Source organism: Pinus tabuliformis, chromosome Q (assembly GCF_031772625.1).
Source record: "Pinus tabuliformis cultivar Carrire ecotype Pingquan chromosome Q, CPIR1, whole genome shotgun sequence".
NCBI classification, from domain to species: domain Eukaryota; kingdom Viridiplantae; phylum Streptophyta; class Pinopsida; order Pinales; family Pinaceae; genus Pinus; species Pinus tabuliformis.
The window spans coordinates 1,049,168,860-1,049,195,493 of NC_142296.1; the positions used below are offsets into that span (position 1 = coordinate 1,049,168,860).

General features: G+C 39.0%; 1 protein-coding gene across 1 annotated transcript in view; it reads left to right on the top strand.

Annotated features, from left to right (window-relative positions):
* The first annotated feature begins 1,400 nt into the window (after positions 1–1,400).
* LOC149223101 (uncharacterized) overlaps positions 1,401–26,634 on the top strand; it is a 69,866-nt gene continuing 44,632 nt past the window's right edge. Inside the window, exons 1-2 of the mRNA XM_089387788.1 lie at positions 1,401–3,336; positions 9,753–10,681. Coding sequence (XP_089243914.1) covers positions 1,401–3,336; positions 9,753–10,681 — 2,865 coding nt within the window. The remainder of the gene's footprint in view (positions 3,337–9,752; positions 10,682–26,634) is intronic.

A 26,634-nucleotide genomic window follows, 5' to 3' on the forward strand; every position in this document is an offset into this window, starting at 1 on the left:
CCAGAGGTAATGGTGCTCACTAGAGGCTGGTTCGCTCTCCATTTTCAAAAGCCGGCATACACTCAGTGGGTTCTATCCCAATTTTGGCACATTGAGCTCGCCCCGGTCTTACTCAAGCGATGGGATCCCCTATTCGATCCTGAACGTGAAAAATTGGGGGAAGGACCCATTTGGGTGTGTCTGCCGGGGCTACCATGGCAATTCTGGAACCTGTACACCTTCAAATTAATTGGGGACACTCTGGGTACCTACCTGGAGCACGACAGGTCATACGAGAAGACTGGAAATAGGACTATGGCTCGAATTCTAGTCCATATGGATATCAGGCCCGGATTGGTGGAAAAAATTACTCTGCATCACAATCACGTCTCACGCAAGCAGCCTCTAGATTACGAAGGAGTTCCTTACCGCTGTCGCAGGTGCCACAAAGTTGGCCACCTCTACAAGGATTGCCCTTTGATCTTGAAGGTAAATACTGAGGAAGCTAAAGGAATTCGCCAGCCGGCCACTGAAATACAACATGAGGGAAACAACATCCCTATGGAGCAAGCACAGAACCATCAGGCGAACCCTTCCATGAAGAAAGGGGACAGCGTATCAAAAGCTGCACGCAAGAAGGACCTGGCTGCTTCAGGACCGCCGAGGACACGCTCAAAGACTGCTGTCAATGCTTCTCAACCTGCGGCGATTGCTCTCTCTCGACCGGGTAATGATTCCATTCCTACTTTCACACAGTCTTTTTCTATGAACATGCATTCTTTCGTTCATTCATCTGTTCATGATCCTCTTTCGGCAAATGCGTCTATTCCTTCCATACTCTGTACCATTGCCCCTCCGCCACCCACCTTTTCCACCACCCCTCCCTCTCATAATCTTATATTGGGTGGCATGGACACCCCATCCTCTCCGGGTGCATCCGGCTCACACCACTACCATCTTAGACCTCGCGCTCGCCCCTGCACCTTGGGTCTGGGATCATCCCCTGGACGCCACTTTAAACTAAAGCGTGGTCGACCCTCTCATTTATCTTCGGCAAAGCTACACGCTGTTGCTGATGTCGCCAAGGGGCGCCAGGTTACTATTGAACGGGCACTTAGAGCTATCGAGCCCATGACCTGTGGTGATCCATGATCTGGCTCTCCTTCAACTGCAGGGGATTAGCCAACCCCAAAAAGCGTGTGGCTCTGAAGAGACTTCTTCTAGTCTCTCGATGTGACATCATTTTCCTCCAAGAAACTCTTTGCTCGGCTGAGTCGGCGGTGCGTTGCTTGCAATCCCTGCTCCCTGGTTGGACCCTGCATGGACTAGATGCGTGTGGGAGATCTGGTGGACTTCTCATTGGTATCAACTCTCGGAATTGTAGACCCCTTTCGGCCTGGGGGGGCAGAGGTTTTCTTGGCATGGACATTATCCTAGGTGAACTGGGTTTACCAATCAGGATCATCAATATTTATGGGCCAAACCAGAATCGTCTTCCTTTCTGGCAAGAATTTCTCAATGGAGGCCACATTACTCAGCATACTATATTGGGGGGGGATTTCAATTTTTCTTTGGGTGCTGGTGAGTCCTGGGGACATAATGCCCATTGTGATCCCATTGTGGATCAAATGCAATTGCTCCTCGACTCACACCATATTGTGGACATCCCCATGAACAAGAAGCTACCTACTTGGCACAATCAGCGTACTGGTGAGGCTGCTCTGGGGCGGCGGCTGGACAGATTTATGATGCATCAGGAACTCATACAGATTTGCCCTCTATACAGACAATGGGTGGGCTCTGGGGGGCTATCTGACCACCATCCGATATTCCTACAGATCAGTCAGCATAACTCGAAGCCTCGGTCTCCATTTAAATTCTTTGCCGGGCACCTAAAAGAACCGGATTATATCAAGATGGTCTCGGACTTCTGGACAACTCAGCCCCCTTTACGGGAACGGAGAAAAGCCTCTGATTTTTGTGAGAGACTCAGAAAACTCACAGGCTTAACCGAGCACTGGGCGAAATCAAAGAGGCACAGGGATGATCAGACTCTGCAAGATACCGAAGCACAGATTGCCTCATTGACTGATGAGAAGGGGGAGGGATATCTCTCGGAAGCCACAAAAACCTCCCTACAACAATTGCTTGAGGTCAAAGCAAAAATTCTACAAGAAAAGGAGGAGCAGTGGAGACTTAAAAGCAGAGCCATCTGGCTCAAAGAAGGGGACTGTAATACTAAATTCTTTCATAACATGGCTAATGGCAGAAAGGCTACAAATACCATCTGGAGACTTCCATTGGAAACAGGAGGTTGGGCCAACACACACCAACAACTGGCAGGTATAGGGGTTTCACATTTCAAGAGGCTCTTTACGGCTCCGAATGATATAATCCTTCCAGACATCATTAGAGTTGCAGAAAAATTCCCTCGGTTCGTTGAACAGGATGACATTGGAGACCTTACAAATCCTGTCTCTGCACAAGAACTGGAAGGTACCCTTAAATGGTTCAAGCGAGACAAGAGCCCGGGACCGGATGGCTGGCCTGTTGAATTCTACCTGGCATTCTATGATCTGCTGGGTGAGGATCTTTTAGCGGTTGTTGAGGAAAGCCGGATCTCGGGACACATCCACCCTCCTATGAACCAGACCTTCATAGCCTTGATTCCCAAATCCGATGATCCAACATCCTTCAATGATTTTCGGCCTATATCCCTCTGTAATTGCCTCTATAAAATTATTGCCAAGATCATTGCAAATCGTATCAAGCCGATCCTCTCCTCCCATATATCTGCTGAACAATTCGCTTTTCTTCAAAATCGCCATATTCAAGAAGCTATTGGTGCTACCCAGGAAACATTACACTCTATCAAGTTGAAGAACCTAAAAGGAGTTTCCTTAAAAAATGACCTCTCAAAGGCTTTTGATAAGGTCAACTGGCTATATCTGAAAATGATACTCACCCATCTTGGCTTTCCTCATATGTTTATCAATTGGATCATGGGATGTGTATCCTCTGTCTCTTTCGCTATTCTAATAAATGGCGCTGCCTCTGATCGATTCTTCATCAACAGAGGTATCCGGCAAGGATGTCCTCTTTCTCCACTACTCTTTCTAATAGTTATGGAGGGACTGAGTAGGCTCATTGTGGATGCAAAACGGAATGGGGAGCTGTGCGGCATCAAGATTACTGATCAATTCACCATAACACACTTATTATTTGTAGACAACATTCTTATCTTCCTCAATGGCAGCATCAGAGATAGCACTGCCCTATATCATATTCTCCTTCTCTTTTGTAAAGCCACGGGCATGGAGATTAATAGGGACAAGTCCACCAGATCTGTGACGAGATGTACACAACAGGAATCCTTATTGGCTGAACAATTTTTCCCATATCTGGAAAATAACCTTTTAGAAGGCATTAAATATCTTGGCTTCAGATTAAGACCGGATGGATATAAAACGGAACACTGTGTAGGAATTTACAGGGTAAGTTCCTCAGAAAGAATACCAAAAGGACACCGCTCACAACCAGATCTCAAATCAATACACCAGTATTTTTGACGTGGTTAAAACCCTCAGAGTGCAAGGAGGGAAACAGTCCACGGCCTGTCCCAACGTGGGTACAGACAATTTATTAATCAAAGAATGAAAATTTACATAAGCTTCTCTCATGCACGGATTACCCGAACAATGACCCTCCATGCGCTTTAAATAGAACTCATGGACCAATCGGGTGTCAAGCCATGGATCAAGTGTCGGTAATACCGAGGTGAGAGTGAACCGTCGGATCACTACATATCGTGACCGTCGGATTGTAAGTTACAAAATGTACAACGGTAAAGAAACACACTTTACCTAACTCTAACCTAACTCTATGCTAGACCAAGTTGAACTTAACTATATCCTATGTGTCGGAATATCCTAACATCCCCCCTTAAGAACAACTTGGGATAGGATTGAAGGATTTACAAATATGACACAATAGGAGAAGGAAGGAGGCACTAGAGCCTATCCCCCCTTAGTGACAACTTCCTGAACTCCAAGCATATATCGAAGTTTAGTGAACTTCGCCTCTGTGAGAGCCTTTGTGAAGATGTCTGCAACCTGATCATCCGTTGGACAATATTGCACTTCAAGAACATGGTCATGAATGAGCTTTCTGATGAAGTGCATGTGTAGTTCAATGTGTTTGCTGCGCTGATGCTGGACTGGATCTTTGCATAGCTGAATGGCACTTTGATTATCACACCAAAGTGTGGTTGGATGCTGCTGCTCAAAGCCAAACTCTGATAGGATCTGACGAAGCCACAAGGCTTCCTTACTAGCTTCCACGGCACCACGATACTCTGCTTCTGCTGACGAAAGAGAAATGGCAGCCTGTTTCTTACAAGCCCATGTAATAGGTCCTGAACCAAGAGTGAAGACATAACCGGCAGTAGACTTCCGATCATCAAGGTCACCAGCCCAATCAGAATCAGTGAAACCAACTAACAGAGGAGCTGCTTTGGCACTGTAATGAATCCCAAACTGTACTGTACCTCGAACATAACGAAGTATTCTTTTAGCTGCTTTCCAATGACTTTCACGGGGGTTTTGCATAAAACGAGCAACAAGGCCAACAGCAAAGGAAAGATCAGGACGAGTATGGGTTAAATACAAGAGTTTTCCGACAAGTTGACGGTATAAGGTAGCATCAACTTCAGGAGAAGTACAAGAGACTGAAAGTTTGACTCCAGACTGAAAGGGAGAAGGGGCTGGCTTACAGTCTTCCATGTGAAAATGACGAAGAATATCACAAGCATACTTGGACTGGGAAAGGAAAATACCTTCTTGGGATTGCAAGACTTGAAGACCGAGAAAATAGTGTAAGTGTCCTAAGTCTGTCATTTCAAATTTCTTTTTAAGGCTGGACTTCACATGGTTTATAAGGTTGGGATCACTACCAGTAAGAATAAGATCATCAACATAAAGAACAAGGATGATAAGAGAGTTGCCCACTTTCTTGGTGTAGACAGTATTGTCAGAATGACACCTAGAAAAGCCAGATTCTAAAAGAAAGCTATCCATTTTGGCATACCAAGCCCGAGGAGCTTGCTTGAGGCCATAAAGGGATTTCTTAAGTCGACAAACGAGGCTGGAGTCTGTTTGTATGAAGCCAATGGGTTGTTCCATATAGATTTCTTCCTGCAAGTCCCCATGCAAGAAGGCAGATTTAACATCCATTTGATGGACTTCCCATTTTAAAGAGGCAGCAAGGGAAAGAACAAGGCGGATAGAGTTCATTTTGGCAACTGGAGAGAAGGTTTCAGTGTAGTCAATGCCTTCAACCTGTGAAAAGCCCTTAGCAACTAGACGAGCTTTATGTTTATCAACTTTCCCATCTGGTCCATACTTGGTTCTGTAAACCCATTTGCATCTAACAAGTTTGCGTCCCTTTGGTAGAGGAACAAGATCCCATGTATCATTTGTCATCAATGAATGATATTCTTCATTCATAGCTGCTTCCCAATGTGGATGGCCTGAAGCTTCTGCAAAAGTGTCAGGATCATGATTTACTGGAGCTTGAGCCAGTAAAGAAGAGGCTCTTTCAAACTGAGAACGTGTACGTCGCTGATCTGTAGGATCACCGGCAAGATCACCTGCTGCATCCCGAGTAGCACGGACCCATCTTGGAAGTTGAGGATCCTGAGAAGGTGGGGGAGGATTATCATCCTCGCTTTCATCATCAGAAGAAGAAATGTTTTCAAAGATAGAAGAGATAGGAAGAGGTGGCACATCCGCCGGACTAGGCTCGCAGGCCGATTTATTTTCATCAAATTTTACATCTCTTCTAATGATAACATTTTTGGACTTAAATGGAATAATTCTATAACCTTTTACATCTTCAGAATATCCAACAAAAGTACATTTCTCACTCTTAGGTTCTAAAGCTTTATGCTTTTCATCTGGAATATGGGCCCATGCTTCACTTCCAAACACACGAAAGTGACTTACATCTGGTTTAATGGAACTCCAAGCTTCTTCTGGAGTGATATTCTCTAGAACCTTAGTAGGAGTGCGATTGATTATATAATTTGCACAATTAATTGCTTCGGCCCAAAAACTAAGACTGAGTCCTTTAGATTGCAGCATACAATTAGCCATTTCCTTTAAGGTGCGATTTTTCCTTTCAGCTACACCATTTTGTTGTGGAGTGTATGGAACAGTATGTTGCATTTGAATTCCATTTTCGGTGCAAAAGTTGATGAATGCATTTTTAACATATTCTCCACCATTATCAGTTCTTAGCTTAAGAATTTGATGTCCAGATTGTTTTTCAACAAATGCTTTGAAGGCCAAAAAAGTGCTAAATACTTCGCTCTTGAGTTTTAAGAAGTATACCCAAGTGCGTCTAGAGAAATCATCAATGAAAGTTAAGAAGTACTTGCAGCCAGAGAATGAAGCAACAGGAAGAGGACCACATAAATCACTGTGCACAAGCTGTAAAGGGGCTGAGGCGTGCCAAGAGGCACGTTTGTCAAAACTGTCCCGATGATGTTTTCCGAGTACACATCCGGAACAAACACCATCTTTGCAAGATACCATAGGAAGACCTGTCACCATATTTTCTTTACATAGATGCTGAAGGGAGCGATAGTTTAAGTGACCAAACCGCTCATGCCAAAGTTTGCTCACTTCATCATTATGAGCAACAAATACTGAGGGAAGATGGGATGACCCAAAGTTGTGAAACTTATACAACCTTTTGGAATCATCAGCAAGACCAGTAGCTAGAATCTGTTTAGGATCTTTTAGATCCTTGATTACAACATCATGAGGTGAAAATTCAACAATTTTACCTTCACCTGAATGAGTTATCTGATAGACAGATAGAAGGTTGCAGGATAAGTTTGGAACACATAATACATCATTGAACTGACCATTGTCTAGATGAACAGTTCCAGTCCCTACAACATTAAGAGATCTATCATCACCAACATATATATTTTTGGTGTTACAATCATTTAAAGAAGAAAACATGGCTTGGTTTTTGGCCATGTGACAAGAGGCTCCAGAATCAATGAGCCACTCATGAGAATGAGAAGAAGAAGAAGATACATTTAATGCATAACCAGACTGAGATGATTGACGATGACATGCAGAAAGTGCCGTTCCGGAAGTTGAAGTTGAAGTAGGCTCCAGATGGATGTTATGTTTCTTCATTGCGGCTTCCAAGGCTTCCATCTTCTTAAAGCATTTAGATTCTAAGTGGCCATCTCGATTACAAAAGTTACAATGTCTGTCAGTCCTCTTCCATTTGTTTTTATTGGTCTTGTCATTTTGCTGAAATGATCTTTCATCTTGAGGCTGAGTTGGTTTAGGACCATTCCTTTGAGGATAAGACTTCTTAGGATTCTTTGAATTTGGTTGCTGCTGGGCGGCTAACGCTTTCGAGGAAGAGTTTCCAAGATTAAGAAGACCAAGGTGTAAGAGTTTTTCTTGTTCTCTTATTAAGGAATCACAAAAGGAGTCAAAGGAAGGGGGTTTGTAGTCTTTGCCTTGACAAATGAAAGCTTCCCTTGTAGAATGGAAAGTGGAAACAAATACAGAGTAGGCTGGTCCCAACTTAGTAAGGATGGAATAAATAAGGTTACCATCTTCTTTCTTAACTTTAACACCTTCCAAGAGATATCTAAGGGTCTTGAATTTGGACAAGAAATCTTCAATGCAAGAAAAATTATTAGGATCCAAAGTAAGCAACTCATTCTCAAGTTGATGGGCTCTAATTTCATTTTTAATCCCAAAAACTTTAGCAAGTTTTTCTAATGCTTCATGAGGAGTTTCAATTTCTGCAATGTGGAATCTAAGATCAGGAGAAACAGACATTCCTATCAAACCACGTGCTTGATCTTGTCTATTTTCCCATTTTTCGGCCTTGTCTTCATCTTTGGGTTTCTTCTCTTGGTCTGTGGCTATTCTGAAGAGACCTTTACTTCTAAGTAAATCTCCCATGTAGGCTACCCATTGGAAGTAGTTAGTGCTGTCAAGAATGACTTGGCATGGACTTTCCATTTTTTGAAAAAAAACTGAAGCTGAAGATGCTGAAAGTAAGTGATCCAATGGATAGATCTCGAAAAAATAGGCGGTTTTAAAAAAAACGGCTCTGAAAAAGGCTTCCGGATGAAGAAGTTATGGCTTTTTGAAAAAAAATTGTTGACGTTGCCGGCAAAGTGCGCGAATGTGCGGGAATGAAAAAATCCGCCCCCACAAAATGGAGACTTGAACCCAAGACCTCTACTCTCTTAAAAAGTCTTTGAACCAATTGATCTATACAAAATATTTGAGAGAGAGAGAGAGAGAGAGAGAGAGGGGGGGGGGGGGGGGGGCTCGATTTGCGTGCTTGCCTTGGGAAGGCTCTTTTTCCCTACAAAACACAAAACACAAAACCCAACACGAATATGCAAAGAAAAACGAACCTTACGGCTCAAAGTTAGCTTTAGCCAAAAAACTAGAATTTTAAAAAAAAATCTCAAAGTTAGCTTTTAACCGAAAAACTAAATATTTTTCTCAATGTTTCTGATTTTCCAAGATCTCACTAAGGTGCAGGGAAAAGAGCATACGCATGAGAAAAATCCTTTCTTTCTGTTTCTGATTTGCCCAGATCGCACAGAGTCGCAGGGCAAAGAGCATACGTAGAAATGAAAGGTATAGATCCGGGAAAAAAAAAGGCTAAATAAACCGAAACCGAAATAAGCAGAGAGAAAATGACAGTAAACTGCAAAAAAACACTTTATACCTCCCGATCTGAAAAATGACGCAGCTAGGGCTACCGGAAACCTTTTCGCGTGAAACGAAAGGGGTTCCTCACTGAAACAGATGCTCCGAACGCAACAGAGCAGTCCTCTCGGCCCGAAAGCAGTCAGAAATAGCAGATCTAGGAAACGACAGCCGCATGCAGTTCTACCGGCTTCAGATTTGGATCACCAACGGACGCGGCCCTCAAATAGCTCTGATACCATGTAGGAATTTACAGGGTAAGTTCCTCAGAAAGAATACCAAAAGGACACCGCTCACAACCAGATCTCAAATCAATACACCAGTATTTTTGACGTGGTTAAAACCCTCAGAGTGCAAGGAGGGAAACAGTCCACGGCCTGTCCCAACGTGGGTACAGACAATTTATTAATCAAAGAATGAAAATTTACATAAGCTTCTCTCATGCACGGATTACCCGAACAATGACCCTCCATGCGCTTTAAATAGAACTCATGGACCAATCGGGTGTCAAGCCACGGATCAAGTGTCGGTAATACCGAGGTGAGAGTGAACCGTCGGATCACTACATATCGTGACCGTCGGATTGTAAGTTACAAAATGTACAACGGTAAAGAAACACACTTTACCTAACTCTAACCTAACTCTATGCTAGACCAAGTTGAACTTAACTATATCCTATGTGTCGGAATATCCTAACACACTGGGCTTGGCTAGTCAACAAAATTGAAAGAAGGATCACAGGCTGGCACCATCGTTTTCTATCCAAAGCAGGCAGACTACAGTTGATCAAGTCAGTTCTGGAGGCCACTCCTGTGTATTAGATGTCCCTCACTTGGATTCCAAAGGGCATCTTACAAAAAATTCAACAACTCTGTTACAGATTCCTATGGAATGGAAATAAAAAGGGTAGGGTTTTTGCTTGGACAAGTTGGTCTATTGTATCCATGCCAAAGAAATGGGGTGGATGGGGACTTAAATCCCTCTCTGATTTTGCTCTTGCCTTAACAGCAAAACAGGGCTGGTCTCTTCTTAAGATGGATAGTTTATGGGCTGAAGTCATTCACTATAAATACATCTGGCCATCCAACATCATTGATTGGTTCCGCAGACCCTCATGGAACCAGCAGAGTGTTTCAGCTATTTGGAGAGCTACCCTCAAAGCTCTGCCTCTCATTAAGGATAATCTGTTATGGAAAATTGGGAATGGTACTCAAGTTCGAATTGGGCGTGATCCATGGACTGGGTCTGGGAACGCTCACCTCTTGCCGGACGACCTTATCCGTCACCTCAATGATCGGGGCATCAAATATCTGGCTCAAGTTGGGGATCCACACAGATCCACCATTTTCTCTCAGGCATGGGTCACGGACCCACTGTGGCAGCTGACCGATGTTTGGTCTGATAATTGGCAAAGATACACTCAGGCACTCACAGAATCTCATATCAAGTTACATGAGATGGATGATGAGCTTATATGGGCACCGGCCAAATCTGGCTCTTATGCTCCTAAGCTTGGATACATTAAGCTCATTGAAGACAGACAGCCTGAAACCCTCAATAGCTGGTGGTCGGATATCTGGAAGCTACACGCTCAGCCTAGGACCAGACTATTATTGTGGAATATTTTGGCAAATAAAATACCTACTGGGGACAACCTTAAAAAAAGAGCCTTCGCGGGTCCGAACTGGTGTGTTCTGTGCAGAAAGGCGGAGGAATCTACAACACATCTCTTTATGACTTGCGAGACCACTGGTATGATCTGGCAGCAGGTTACCCAGTCCCTCAATATCCCCACTGTCTGGCAGGCAAATGACTTACAAGCTGCTTGGGCGCACTGGTGGACTGCCGTGCCCTCGGAAAAGGCTAGGAACCTACCTCTTGTTGTGTCTTGGTATATTTGGATAAATCGCAACAATATTATATTCGAGCAGGGCAGGGTAAACTGGCAGCTCCTCTAGCCCACCATTTGCGCTGCCTACTCAGAAATCCCTTTTGAGTCGAAACCAAATCCTCCCAGGCATATTGTGCCCGAAATCATCAACAGAGACATGCCTTGGGCCTATTTTGATGGGGCCGCATCGGAACGTGGTTGTGGCGGGGGTATTCTTTTTCATGTTACAGATTCACATTTTTTCCACCTGAGATTGGGACTCGGGAGGGGCACCAATAATCATGCAGAGCTTATCACTCTGAGACATCTACTATACTTTGCACTATCTAAACATTATCGACAAATACAAATTTTTGGAGACTCAAAGATAGTGATTGACTGGGCCAATAATAATTCTGTCTGTCATACTTATTCTTTGAAACATATCTTGGAAGAAATTGTTTTTCTCAAAACAATTTTTGACCGGATCACTGTTTCTCATATCTACAGGGAAAGAAATTCAACTGCTGACCGGCTCTCGAAAGAAGCGGCGGATCGGCCTTTAGGTGATTGGATGATTGAAGAATACAGTCCAGATGGGATGCACAGGTTTTATCATCGTCCGTATATTGATGGTCTCCAACAAGGGGGCGGCTTCCCCATCTAAATTTTTTGGATATACAGAACATTTTGTACATATCGGCTTTACATGACAGTCACTGTTATTTTTGTTTCAGTACATGACCAGAGGTTATACCTCACTCTTTGCTTCTCTACTGAACTCTAAGTTATATTTCTGTTTATATTGTATGGATACAGTCCTTTCGTATCCAAGAGACACCTACTGAATGTATTTTTTGTAACATTTCAGAACTGTGGTCAATACCACACATATGCATATGCCTTGGCATCTACAACATGTAATCTCTATTACTACTTCATAATAGAAATTACGAACTCTATTTTCCCCGGAAAAAAAAATTAGATTATTAGCCCTTTTTAAATATTTCATAGGTCTAAACTTACGGAATATGGTTAATTAATCAGAATTAATTTAGTCAAGGCATGAATGATCTAGAAACTCACATGGACCAACTTCAAGTTAATCCTAACCATCGATTAAGATTTAATCTTGGTCGTTGGATTCCCAACATAGGATTATAAGAAGAAGTTAATGGGCACTTGGAGAAAACACTTGAGAGGTTCGATTTTTGAGCATATTGATTTCTAGAGGAGCAATAGTCTGTTGTAGGAGAGAGATATAGAGATCAAAGAGTGAGTGAAGCGCAGAGACAGTGATCTGGAGGAAAGATCTTCCAGATCTGGAGAGGCAACAATAAGAGAGCCGAATTATCCCAAAGAGGTAGCACTGAGGGACAATGCAGTTGCTTCAGCCATGTAGTTCGATTTGGAGGAAGGAAAAATAGTTCCTAGTTGAAGAGGTCGGGAAGAAGTCCCAGAGGGTCAAAGAGGTGATTTCTTCAACATCCAGAGGTTGAACGACTTCATCAAAACCCAGTCCAAAGCAACCCGTCCAGCCAGCTATGTATAGGTTGACACAGAGCTCCAGGAGATCGAGTTTTGGTAGGAATATCCGAGCGAGAGATTGTTTGTGGGAGAAGGGTAATTCCCTTTAGTATTTTTGCTCAGATTTTCTTGCTATTTGGATTGCCAGTTGGGAATCCATAGATGCACTCATATTTGACTGCTGCATAATAAAATAAAACCCTTATTGCTGCACCGATTTTCCGAAGTTGGGTTTTTCCAAGGACGTTGGTCCAAAAATAACTGTGTTAATTTGTGTGTGTGTGCTACCATTTATTCCAGTGTTTATTCTTCCACAATTTTATTTGTGTAAGTTGCAGTGTGAGTTATTCAATGTTTGATGTAGGAAACAATAAATAAATTGTTAAATTAAAATAACAATTCGGTGAATAATCTCCAGTTGTTGCAATAGGATTCCAGGTTTCAAAATTTTACATGGTATCAAAGCATAGTTGATCAGCCAGAGAGCTCAGTAGAGAAGACAGGAGGAGTTTCACTATTCCGGGAGGGGCAACAGATCGAAACCCCATAGGGAAGCACAATCACTTTTCTAAGAGGCCAAATTTCTTGAGGAGATTCGATTTTTCTGAGTGTGGGACAAAGAAAATCGATCTCTCCAAGTTGAGGGATTCTGGAGGCAGAAGGAGCAACCTAGTATTTTTGCAGAGCATATCTCTAGCTAGACGTAGTAGTTTTGCAGTAGTTTGCTAGAGGAGAGCTAGTGTCGGGAGGAATAAGAGCACACACTAAGGGAAAATTTTCCTCAGGGAACTTCTAATCTCAAGAAGTTTGATTTCCTTTTTATATCAATAGTCCTTGTGAGCAAAGTTTCTCATTCCAGAAGGGAGTGCGGATAGCCTAGCAGTAACCAAGCAGAAGGGAAGAGGATATTTTTAACAATTATTGAGATGGCCATTGTTGGGCTTCAAGATCAAGACATGTTGGATGGAGCTTCCAACTATCTCATCTGGAAGGCAAGGATGTCCTTCCTTCTGGATGAGTATGGCCTAAAGCCATATATTGATGCAGTGCTAACAATGCCCTAGGATGCAGATCAACTGAAGGAGTATAGAAAGGAGATGGCGCGAGCAAAGAGATTGATCCTATATGGTGTTTGGGATCATGTTGTATCACACATAGCGGCTAAGGGAACGACCAAAGAGATGTGGGATACACTTTCCATGTTGTACCAGGGAACTTCCAAGCAACAAAAGATGTACTTAGAGGAGAAGTTGAGGCTCATCTAGATGCAGAAGGGGGAAGGCATAGACCCATCCCTCACCAAGATTCAGGAGGTTCGAGACTAGTTGTCAGTTCTTGCGGTAGTACCTCAACCCATAGAACTAGTGCGATTGGAACCAAAAAGTGTCTCTGAGAAGTGATAGGTATTCATCCAAAGTATTTTGGGTAGAGATACCTTACCAAGTTTGGGCAAGATGTGGGTCAGTTTGTAGCATGAGGAGTTGAGAAAAGCTCTATTGAAGAGCTCCATTAATGGTAGTAGTGGATCAAAGCATGTGAAGGAGGAGGAGAATGTGGCCCTCGCATCGAAGAGTCCCAACTAGAGATAGGGGGAGCAACGAAAGAAGAAAAAGGACCTGTCGAAGGTCAAGTGCTTCAGATATGGTGAGATCGTTCACTACAGTACCCAATTTCCTCTCAGGAAGAAGGAAAAGGAGGAGAAGCAGGACCAACATGCAAAATTTGCAGAGATAGATAGGATTTCCTCTAGGTTGGAGGAAGACTTCACCATGTTTTTCGATATACCTCTAGGAGTGAGGTGGGGATATTTGGTGTTGTAGCCCCAGAGTGCTACAGATGGGCATGATCCTTGAGGAGTCCACCTCATGGATCAATAGCTTATATGGGGGCCCATAATATTCAGTAGTAGGATGGATCAGTGACAATTGATGCAGTCAGATGCTAGAGTGATAGTTGCTAAGACTGGTAGCAAGTTAGATGTTGGGAAGCGCAAAGTAGAGTTGGCAGCTGTGCAGTTGGCACAATGCAGAGTCAACATCAGCGTAGATTCCTTGGGGACAATGCAGATACTGGTAGTAGTCAGAGACTCAGGATACAAACGCATCATACTGATTAGAATTGATTCAATATTTAGGATGCTTCTCAGTTGTAGCAATAACAAATGAGAGGGAGTTGCAATGTAGATGTAGTGTTGAAAGTAGTTCAACAGGGTCAATAGTAGCACATATGCAACACATATAAAATTTGTGCAGTGGTTGGTGGGAAACAACATCCATATATCAACAACGTGATAGGAGATAATGCATAGACAGGGTGCTGACACAGGATGTGCAGTAGAGCACTAGAACACATTCCTCACTACGAGGGAGTGTTAGTTTTTGTAGCATTGAATGTGTTATAGCCTTGAAATTTTGTGGAGAGGCTAGAATACATGAGATATCAAAAACCCATAAATTGTTTTTGGAAGTTCTGCCTAGAAATGACTTAATTAGATTATTAGTTGTTTTTAAATATTTCCTAAGTCTAAACTTAGGGAATATGGTTAATTAATCAAAATTAATTTAGTCAAGGTGTGAATGATCTAGAAACTCACACAGATCGACTTCAAGTTAATCCTAGCCATCGATTAAGATTTAATCTTAGTCGTTGGAGTCATAATGCAGGATTATAAGAAGAAGTCGATGGGCACTTGGAGAAAACACTTGAGAGGTGCAATTTCTAAGTAGATCGATTTCTAGAGTAGCAACAATCAGTTGTCGGAGAGAGAGAGATAGACATAGAAGTAGTGAGTGAGGGGAAGAGACACTGATCTAGAGGAAATATCTTTCATATCCGAAGAGGCAGCAACAAGATAGTCGAATTATCCCAGAGAGGCAGTGCTGAGGGACAACGTAGTTGCTTTAGCCAGGCAATTCGATATAGAGGAAGGAAAAATAGTTCTGAGTTCTAGAGGTCGGGAAGAAGTCCTAGAGGGTTAGAGAGGGGATTTCCTCAACATCGAGAGGAAGAACGAATTCATCAGAGCCCAAGCTGAAGCAAGCCATCCATCCAACTATGCAAAGTAGTGCATAGGCTGACACAGAGCTCTAGGAGGTTGAGTTTTGGTAGGGAAAGTTGAGCCAGAGATTTCTTGTGGGAGAAGGGTATTTCCATTTAGTATTTTTTTTAGATTTTCTTGATGTTTGGATTTCCATTTGGGCATCCATAGACGTACTCAGATTTCACTGCTGGATAATAAACTAAAACCCTCACCGTTGCACCGATTTTCCCAAGTTGGGGTTTTTCCAAGGACATTGGTCCAAAAATCACTATGTTAATTTATGTGTGTGTGCTAGCATTTTTTCTTCCACAATTTTATTTGTGTAGGTTTTAGTGTGAGTTATTTAGTATTTGCTGTAGAAAATAGTAATTAAATTGTTAATTAAAATAACAATTAAAGGTGAATAATTTCCAGTTGTTGCAATAGGATTTCGGGTTTCATAACTTTCACAAACTGGAGTGACTAACAGTGAAAAAAAGGAAATTATAGAAAAAAAATCAAGAGATAAATGAGAGAGGAAAGGAACATATAAGAAAAAGTGACAAATATCATCATCAAAGGTTTGAAAGACTTTGGGAAAAAAGAGAACATATATTCTAGCAAGGGATTTTCTCAAGGAGGAGCTACATTGGACATGCGGGATTCAACAGGCAAACAAGATAGGAAATATTATGGGAGTAGGAAGGGATAGACACGTGAGAGTTACTTTGAGATGCATGGAGGACAAGGCGAGGATCTTAAAGAATAGAGGGTTGCTTAAAGGCACTCATATCTACTTAGATGAAGACTTAACACTCGTCCAACAAGAAGAAAGGAGGAAAGAATGGGAGAAAGTAAAGTCAGCAAGAGAGGCAGGAAAGTGGGCATGGTTGAAAAATGGGAAAGCCCAAGTCATTGATAGAGTAACACACAAGAAATAGGGATTCAGGGCCCCACAAGAGTACCTAAACATGGTAAGATGGAATTGCAGAGGTTATCCATGGAGAAGGGGACTGGGGTTGGGGCCCATAGCTGAGGGTAAAGACATTATTTGCCTTATGGAAACACACGAACACAATGGATGTAGAATTCCAGACTTCGAAGGATACACTAAAATCTTTGTTTGGAATGAAGAAACAAAATAAGGTAAAGGACATGGAGGAATAACAATTCTAATAAAATAAATGTGGACCAGGATTATAAAATTGGAGAAAGAAGACCCAAATAAACAATTTATATGGCTGAAAATAACAAATATGGATGCAACAATATGGTTGGTTGCTTGTTATTTTTCTCCAAAAAGCTCAAAATTATACAAAAAAAGGAACCTAGATAGTGAAGACCCATATGCAACATTAAAAAAAGATATTTCAAACTTTAGTACTAAGGGAGAAATATTCCTAATTGATGATTTTAATGCTAGAACAACAAACAATCAATCTATTCAGTTGGGAAATGTTATGGGAGAGGATAACAATATGCTATGGCTTAGAAAGAACGAAGAGCACCCTTGGAGGAGGACATCACAAGATGGGAAAGGGAAGGTTTCACACTTTGGAGCAGAACTATTAGGCCTTTGTAGCCTAAATGACATGGTTATATGTAATGGCATGTAAAATTGACCATAGTCCAATAGTATTACTTGTAAAACATACATCGAGAAAAACATAATAAACTATGTTATATGCTCTCAAAGGTCTATTTCCAAGTTGTTGAACTTTAATATTGAGAGATGCCCTATAGATATAGACTTTGACCATTTGCCTCTTTCTTTCTTGTTTAAAAAATATTCAAAGATATTTTCATCTTCTAATTTGAGGTTAATAATTTTCTGGTAAAATTTTTAATGGTGTTATGAAGCCTCTACGCGGTGGTGGCTAGGGTTTGGCTCTAACAGACCTTCTCCTTCTCATCTCTGGCATTTGTTTGTGCTCATTATGTTTGGATTTTTGTTTTTAATCATTTCCCTTTTGCATCCCTTGATGAATTGCTTTTAAAATGGGGAAAATCTGCCCCCATCGCTTGTTCGCCTCGTCATTCTTGGTGTCTGGTTCAAATTCACCAGTCTCTATTGTGAGCTCTCTTTCAGTGGATGGTTCCCAATCTCCTGCTAATATTTCTACTAGTGTTGGGTAGTGTTCCTCTACCTACTGGGTGTTCAACCTGTCAGTTGCCTCTGTTGCAGTTGGTGCTCCTGGTGCAACCTCCTCTTCCTCTATTTTGGACTCCCTCCAGGTCCCTGCAAAGCCATTCCATGACATTGTTAAATAATCAAAATGAAACCTTCCTTATGAAATTGAAATAATTCTCATAAGTGAGGTTCCAATGGTTGAGGTCTCCTTGGGGGAAGAAGCCCTAAGTGAAGCTGAGTTTTTCTCCAAGGTAGGTCTGGTCTGCAGGTTCATCGGACGATGACCAAAGCTTGTTGATCTTTACTCCTAGATTTACGAGCATTAGAAGTCCCTTATTTCAATTGAATTAAATATATACCCTTTGGCTAGGGGTTTCTTCATTATTGTATTCAATAATGTTGGCGTTCAGGAACAAATTCTCGAATCTGGTCCTTGTTTCTAGGAATGTGTAGGTCTCTCATGACAACCCTAGTTCCCCTCTTTTGACCTACTCTTGACTTCAATCTCAACTACCCCAGTTTGGGTAAGGCTCCCATATCTCCCCCTGCATTTGTTGAATCTTTCTTCTCTAATATCAATCGGTAATGCCTTAGGCCAGACTCTATCTAAAACCCATGTATGCTCGTAGTTGTGGTGGATATGGACTTCAAAAAGGGCTTCCATGTTGAAATAAAGCTCATTAGCCCCGAATTTTCCTAGGTCCAATCCTTGCAATATGAGAATGTCTCGTTTCACTACAAAGCCTGCTATGATATAGGTCATACTCTCAAAACATGACTCGATGTAGGGAAATCAAATTCAAAATCCTCTCCTCGAAATTGAAAATGGTGGGAAGATGCATATTTTGACCACTACTTAATATCTTTGGAGGTTCCTCTCTCAACTGCCAACAAAGAGAATGGTCCTCATAAGAGTAAAAAAATCTCTGAGCCATCAGATGGTATGGGCCAAGCGCTGTCCGATTCAACTGAAATTTGTGTGAAGGTACTCAATAATGAGGCGGATCTAGGCAATGCAAAGATAAAATATGCATCTTTTCTCTCCAGAATTACCTCAAAATAATTAGAGCTCAGTGTGAGAAACTTCCTCCCTGGACAAAGGTAAAGGCATTGTAGCTCTAGCAGGGATCACATCGCCAATAGACAACAACATGAAAGTGATATCATGGGTAGAGGTGATTCTCCCTCCTCTGGATCATAAGGTGGAATCCAATAGTCGAGCTCCCTCAATCATGGGTGCCTAAGAAAAATCAATAGAAAATGTGGCTTGGACCCAAGTTAAAAGAAAGCCGAAAGATAATTCTCTAGCGAAGGTAAAATTTCAGCGAAAGAATTTTTTTAAATAGGAATGTGTTGAAAATTTATTTGTATTTTAGGAGTTGTTTGAAAAGTTTTCAGTTAAAATTAATTTATTCGTCAAGTAGAGTGTGATCACCATGTAAGTTCTGGGTTGCTCCTGTGTGTTCTAACTCTAATTTTCAAGGAATTTTGGTTCTACCAGCTCTCAGGAAAATGTAATGGTTTGGGCTTGATCCAATCTATTATTAATACAATCTACTAACCATATCCATATATATATATATATATAAGTAGAATTGGGAATAAGAGAAACTGGATTTATTACCATATATACATAAATCCAGTTTCTCTTATTCCCAATTCTACTTATTGCTTCACATTATATTTTGAAGCTTTTTATTTTCATGCTTAGTGCATTTCTCGAGGAAATACATTAGGTACTTCCCCTTATTATGTGGTGATGATAGAAATGGATGTCCCCATGCAATCAACAAGGCTTCTCCCTAAACAAAGGTCCCATTTAGACCTTACATTGTTTGGAATAAGGATCGTGTTTTGATTATGGGCAATCTTTATTGGTTTGGGTTTTCATTGATTGTGGTTTGGTATACTAGTTAGGGTTTCCTGAAATGCTATAAATGAGATGCAAATACTCTAATATGAAAAATATAGACTAACGATGGCACTATTTATTAGAACCAAGGGGGTAAACATAACACCAAATATATCATTGAGAGTAGGAGAAGAAACCTAAAGAATAATATGTAAACTTGAAAAGTTTGAAAATGGATTGTTGATTACAATATTATGCTTGTAACTATAGAAAAACAATTTGCGAGACAAACAAAATATGACAAATTGTTAACATGTGAGAAAAGTCTACACTATAAAAGCACATTCTCACACTATTCCAAAGCAATAGAAGAAGTTATACACATTAAAAGCTTTAGAATTGAAGTTGATCTCCAAAATAGCCCAGATAATAATGGCTTCAAATTCAATAATTTTATAAAAGGGTTTACAACATTGTTGAAGGAAAATGACTTTTCTTTGTAACATAAATCCACAACTGAGCTTACAGAGGTGGGTATCAAATTTTGGTTTTCTTTCCTTTAAAATATAACCTATTTTTAACACACAATATAATTAAATTGATGATATTTTCCAAATTTTACAACTCTTAATAGTAAATTATATGTTTTTATTTATTGAATTTTCACCTACATATCTATATGTATGATTTTTTTTCAAACTGAAATAGTTGCCTAGAATACATAGGTATAATATGTGAATCATTAAAAATTACCTCATCACCATTGCTACTACTACTATAGTGTAATTATTTTTTCCTCCCATTTTTCTGTTTTAGGCATTATATTCATGGTTAGTGTCAAGTGCTCAATAGGAGGTTGCATAAAATTCTAGATGAATGCTTCATTAATGTTAAGGAAAGATCTGATATCTTTCATGTTGGTGCTAACATAACATTCCAAATATCAAAGACACCCGTGCTTGAAAAATGATATTATATATAGGTCCAAGAGAAGGGAAGTGGCAATTGTTTGTCACATTTTGTGTGAGCTAGCATGTCATAGCAGAGTCATTAAATTCACGTGTAATTCCCTTGAGGACAACATGAGCTATTTGCTTCTAGTATTTTAGACCAAATTCCATTTTTTATAGGGCCTTTGAATTGAACACAAGAACTTCATGAGATATTTCTTCTAGTGAAAATCGTGAGTCTTTTACTTGATCATACCACAAATAATCTTGTTGACTCATGTTCCCATTGTTGAACATATTTCATGATTTATACTATATCTTTCCTTTGTAACTATAAATGTTGTGCTCTCTCATAGAATACTCTATACACAATGTTTAATTCATTTTGTACCTTGAAGGCATAGTTAAAGAACTTAGAAGTTTGGTAGTTGTTGGAATTATAACATTTAACTTGTTCTTTACCTTCTCATTTCTTAGTCTTCTTTATTCTAGCTTTAGAATTTTCTTGGGTTTCTTCACTGCTTATTGTTCTCCTAGTACTATGATTATTTTCTTACTTATTGGTGCTATTTCTCTGGGATCTTTAAATTATTTTAGTTATCTCTTTAGTTTAACCTAAAATTAGTTTCTCTTAAGGACCTCTCTTCCTTTGTTTCCATCCCTTAGAAGCCATATAGAAATTTCCTACATGTTAGTAAAGAAAAAATAGGGCACACAAGGTTAGCTTCCAAATCAAATCAATTGGACTAATAGGCCCTTTTTAACCATTCACGTTAAAAAATCTTCCAAGGTTCGAGAATATTAAGCCCAACTTAATCTACATTTTTTTGTGGTGAGATGCATCAATAAACTTTAGAATGTGAATTCTAAAAATAGATTCAAACTGAGAAAGAGCTTGAATGTAACTAGGATGATGTTGAAAGCTAACATATATTTGGACCTTGATAGATCATTGAAAACAACATATTATGCTAGGATCTCTCTTCCTCTGTTTCCATCCCTTGGAAACCATGTATAAACTCCTGCATGTTAATAAAGCAAAAAGAGGGCACAAAAGATTAACTTCCAAATCAAATCAATTAGACTAATGGGCCCTTTTAACCATCCAAGTTAAACAATATTCCAAGGTTCGAGAATATTAAGCCCAACTTGAGGTGCATGTTTTTATAGTGGGATGCATCAATAAACTTTAGAATGTGAATTCTAGAAACATATTCAAACTAGGAAAGAGCTTGAATACAACTAGGATGATGTTGAAAGGCAACATAAATCTAGACCTTGATAGCTCATTGAAAAGAACATATTCTGCTAGGTTAAACTTTCATATTTCAAGATCACATATCTTCTTAGTGAGCCTAGTTGATATGATGAAAAATTGTAATGTTTCTAAATTCTTCTACAACCTTGAGTAGTACTAAGGGAAAAAAACCACCAACTCAACATGTCTATCATTCAAACTATGACATATCTTACATTCAAACATTAATCCATATTTTTAAAATCATGCTTATTAATAAAGTTTGAAAAGGTGGTTAATTGGAGCATTGATACATAATCATGCCTCACATAAGGTATTTGATCCAAACCTTTTAAGATTTTGATCATATAAAGAGTTCAAAATAGGGGGGTTGATTGGAAAATTAGGATCCCTTCTCACTATCATTTGGTGTAGGAGGTCTTGATTTGACAATCAGGGATGATTTCCATGTTTGGCCAAGGGAGGAGACAATGTGGTTAAGGGAGGGATTGATTCAAGGAAATAACTGAAATATCAAACAAAAAAAGCAATGAGGAGGGATGATTTTGTAATTGGTGTTGATTAGGAAATCAAAATGAAATTTCATGACTTAGTAAAGAAGGGGTATGATTTTGAAATTTGGGAAGAACTTTAAAAAGAAAGGTAAGAAGAGGCTTGATTTGAGGATTGGGGTCAACTGGAAATCAAAACCCATTTAAATAGTTCAATATTCAAACATGGATAAGAAAGTTAGAAAAAGTTTGAAATATGGGAATGAACAAAAGAAAAATGAAAGGAAATAAAGAGTTTAAGAATGGTTCAATTGGCCTTTGGGATTGATTCACTAAAGGATTTTGAGAGTAAAAATGAAGATAAGAGTTCAATTTTGCAATTAGGTTGATTTCCAAATTAGAGAAAGAATTAAGCAAACATGGGTAAATGAGGGAGATGTTTTAAAAATTTGGGTTGATCTAAAAAATTGAAAGGGTGGAATCAATAAGTTAAAAAAGGGGCCCTATTTTAGGATTGGTGATGATCTCCAAATCAATACCCCTTCAACCAACTCAAAAATTCAAAACAATGATTTGCCTATGTGAAAGGTTCAAATAAAGGGAAAATAAGGAGGCTGAGAAAGGCCTAACATATCCATTAGGGAACGAGTTTGAATGGTAAGTATTTATTTGAATTCAAAATAGAATTGACCACTTAAATGGAGAATAGAAGGTTGGAGAAGCAAAAACTGAAAAAAAGATGGGTGGACCTATTTTAAAATAAAGGAATCAGAACAATGAGTAAAATAAAAAGAGGCCCAATTTGTAAATCAAGAGGTAAGTCAAGTTTGAAAGGCAGGTTAAAAAGATTGGAAATTGAGCTCGAAAGAGAAACTTTAATTCAAAAAAGGAACTTCAAAAAAAAGGAAAATAACTTGTGCTAAAGGAAAGTCAAAGAAAAGGAAAAAGAATCTTGAAACAAAATGAAAGACAACTAACTACCAAAAAAAAAAGAAAAAGAAAAAAAGAAACTTAATTTGACCATAAAGAGGAAAAACATGTTATTCAACAAAAAAAAGAGGTGGATGAAAATTGAGGCAGAATTCAAAAATTAAGTTGATGACCTAATAAAGAAAACATTAATTTAAGTAAAAAATATGAAGCTTAGTCATAATCAAGAGAGTGGAACAAGGATGGTCATATAACTTATTCATTTCAAAAAGGCAGAAAGAAACTATATTGCAAGGTAATGAGGGGATAAAATCAATATAAACCCAAAAACAAGGCTAGGTCGGGGGGTGCAAGTTTTGCCCAAAACATAGGGGCATTGTTGAGGACTCAACATGAGAATGATACCCAAGGTAAACTAGATTCTATAAAATCCCGAAGTTTTGTCATATCACTTAAATGTAGTAACCATGTTAGTGTTTTTAATGATATAATATTTTGGAGGGCATCACCTCCAATATATCCATATGTTTTAACCAAGATGTTTGATCTTTAGTCTAACATATTTTGAGTGGAAAATACATTTTACTTAATATATTTGAAGTAATGATTAGAAGCCTCTCATTTTTCAGTCTAATAAGCCTATACTACCACCCCAAACCTCACAGCCATATAGAATTACTAGGTTACCTAGTGGAATGAAGAGGGATTTAATCCCCAAATCAAAATTTTGTGGCTCTATAATTATTCTCAAGATAAAAATATGCTTTCCAACCTCCATTTACCCTTTTTTAAACAACACAATTCAAATTTAAGTTGTGGTAAAAACCAATTCCAAGATACTTAGAGAATATGGCTTCTTCCAAGTTGCCATTATCATCAACAAAATTAGGAATGCGATTTTTTTAATTTTAATGATCATCTCCTTTGTTTTATATGTACTTACATTCATAAGTTAACACATAATTCCTTGAGAATTTTACATTGCTTATTAAGGTCAAATGGACATCTTTCTAAAGCGACAATATCATTTGCATATCATGGGATAGTGATTAATTATGACAACCTCATACCTACACAACTTACATATTCCAAGGAATCCTTTAACTTGTAAATAGACATACCAAAAATAGTGATTGATAGATAACAACCTTGATTCAACCCCTATATTAGAATTAATATCTTATGAAAATTTTTTCTAAACCTGGAAATGACCCTTTTATAAAGTCTTATTACTTGGTAATGATCAAACCAAAAGGAGCTCTAATATTTTCTAGCCCTTGAGTGGTTATTTTTGGAATTGTGTTAAAATATTTTCTAAAATTTACCAAAATAAGCAAGGAGATTAATCTTCTTGCTTTAATCATTTACTATAATCCTAAGAGTAATTAGGCGGTTTAAAGTCAAATGATAACTTCAGAAACTTACTTTCTCCTTAGATCTCTAATCATGAATTTTAAGCCACAATGATCTTCTTCTCCAATATTAACTCATGCAACATAGCTAGAGGAGACTTATCATGATAGTAATATAATTTGAATTTTTGTTTTTGTCACTACTTTTAAAAATAAAAATAGTAAGACTTTCCATCCAAAGCTTATGAAAACCTTCTTTTATTGCTACATTAAAAAGGTTGTGAAGTAAGGAATATAAATATAATATTTTATCTTCATGCTTTCAAGTTGATAACCTTCAATATCTTTAGCTTTCCCTTTTACACTTAATTTTAGACTTCGTGTCATTGTTGCATGGAGAGGTGTCTGGGGGTCTCATACACCAATTTGGTATTTGGCTTGGTTGTGAGCTTAAAATAGATTTTTTTTGTAAAACTAGGCAAAACTTTGTATTACCGAATTTCAAAAAAGAGAGACAATACATTGTCCATGTCTACTAGCCTGCAACTGGGGAAACCAGATCAACATAGAAAAATAGCTTGTTTCAAAACTATCAAAATATAAGAAAACTTGTCTTCAATACTAATTAAAAGCCTAATAATGTCGAGAACTATGATAATTATGAGATCTTACTATCCTCTGATTAGCAACCTCACTACTATCAAAACAAAAAATAAAGATACATAAAATAATCATTCTATTTCAAGGTGAATCCACATGGATGGTGGTAGGAACTTTGTACTATTCCTCTGAATTAGTGAACTCCATGTGAGCAACCTTTTTGGCCACTAGAGAGACATTTTCATCTAGATTTTGAATTTATCTATGGGTTTCATCCATGCTTAGGATAATCTCCTAGTGTGTCTTTGATCTTTCTACAAGTACTTTTCCCATGATAGTCTTAAATTGCCAATATAGGTAAACTATATCCATATATCTCATTTTACTTACACGATTGTTTCCTATTTCACGAATCCAACTACCTACTTATTCTAGTATCTCTACATATGAGATAAACCTTCATTCTATTCTAGCTTCCTCTTCTACTTGATGAATCCTCTGAAAAAATTCCTTGGGGGTGTTAGCAACGTACAATCCTACTAAGCATTCTATTTTTTCTTGAGTGTGAGGAGCTTAGCAAGGTTGATATTTTTTGTAACCTTTGTGACTAGGAGGATGGTGGATACAAGGCATTGGTTAGTAGGAAGAAAATAAATAGTCAAGAGGAAGATGAAAACAACAATATGGGATTGTTGTTCTTGAATATAATCACCAAGGAAATTAGTGGGTAGGAGGGGGGAAGAAAGGGTTGAGAAAGAAACAAAGAAGGTATCCCACCAGACTAAACAAAGAGCCACTACCCCCATAGAGAGTCAACAAGAAAATAAGACAATTTTCCTTCTCCCCAACAACCAAAGAACAACAAAACCAACAATATCTTAGAAGAGAGACTCAAATGATCCTCCACTTAGGCACACCAAGAAAATAGTGACATTCAACAAACTAGAAAAACATTGAGGATCCAGATTGAAATGAATGAGCTAACCAATAACACTTGAAATTTAAAGTTTATCACCATTGCAATTATAACCTTGGTATGACAAAATAAAATGAATGCAATCGAACAAAGGCTAAACATATATGTAGTAAAAGGAGTAAGAAATTTGTAGTCTTCCCGAGCTTCTGGAACCAAGTTCAAACCCAATAATTTGAAGCTGAGCCAAATTTGGGACCTGTGATTAGAGATGTCCCCTACAACTCTATTCTCAGTTAAGTATTTCCAAGGAAGAGATACCTATCAAGGTAGTGCAATTAGGAAATCCCCATCCAAAATAGAGCTACCCTTCCTAAGCTTGATCACTTGACTATTCCCAATTTTCAGCTTAGTTTTAAGACAATACATAATAATTACCCTTGCTACCCCCTTTAGACTATTACTCAAGCTTTAACCATGAAACACAGATGTCAAAGAGGAAGTAATTATTCCAAATTGATGTACATTTCCAATCCCGCTTTTGCCCCTTATTGTTATATTCTACATCTGACTCCCCCTCCCTTTCCATAATTGCGATGCTATCGAGGAATAACACCAACACTACATGTATTGAACATTGTAGAGGTCAATGATTCAATGAACTAGGTGTCTTCCACCTTGAGAACCATCATCAAAAGTATTGCATGAACTAGTTGTTGGAAATAATACCAAGTTTGATCCAGATTTATGAAGGAACGAAATAAAATAAAGATATAAACAAAAACATAGAGATACAATGAAAACAAAACTTCGATTCATTGATAACAAAGTACTGAAAATTGTTTACATGAAGAATGGAAATAAACTAGCTCAAGCGATGGTAGCTTATCTCTAAGAAGAGATGTAGAGGCTACATGCATTTTAAATTGTGTTACAATGAGGATCAATGCCTATTTATTATTGAGGAACAATGGAAAGCCCTAAACATCAAAAAACA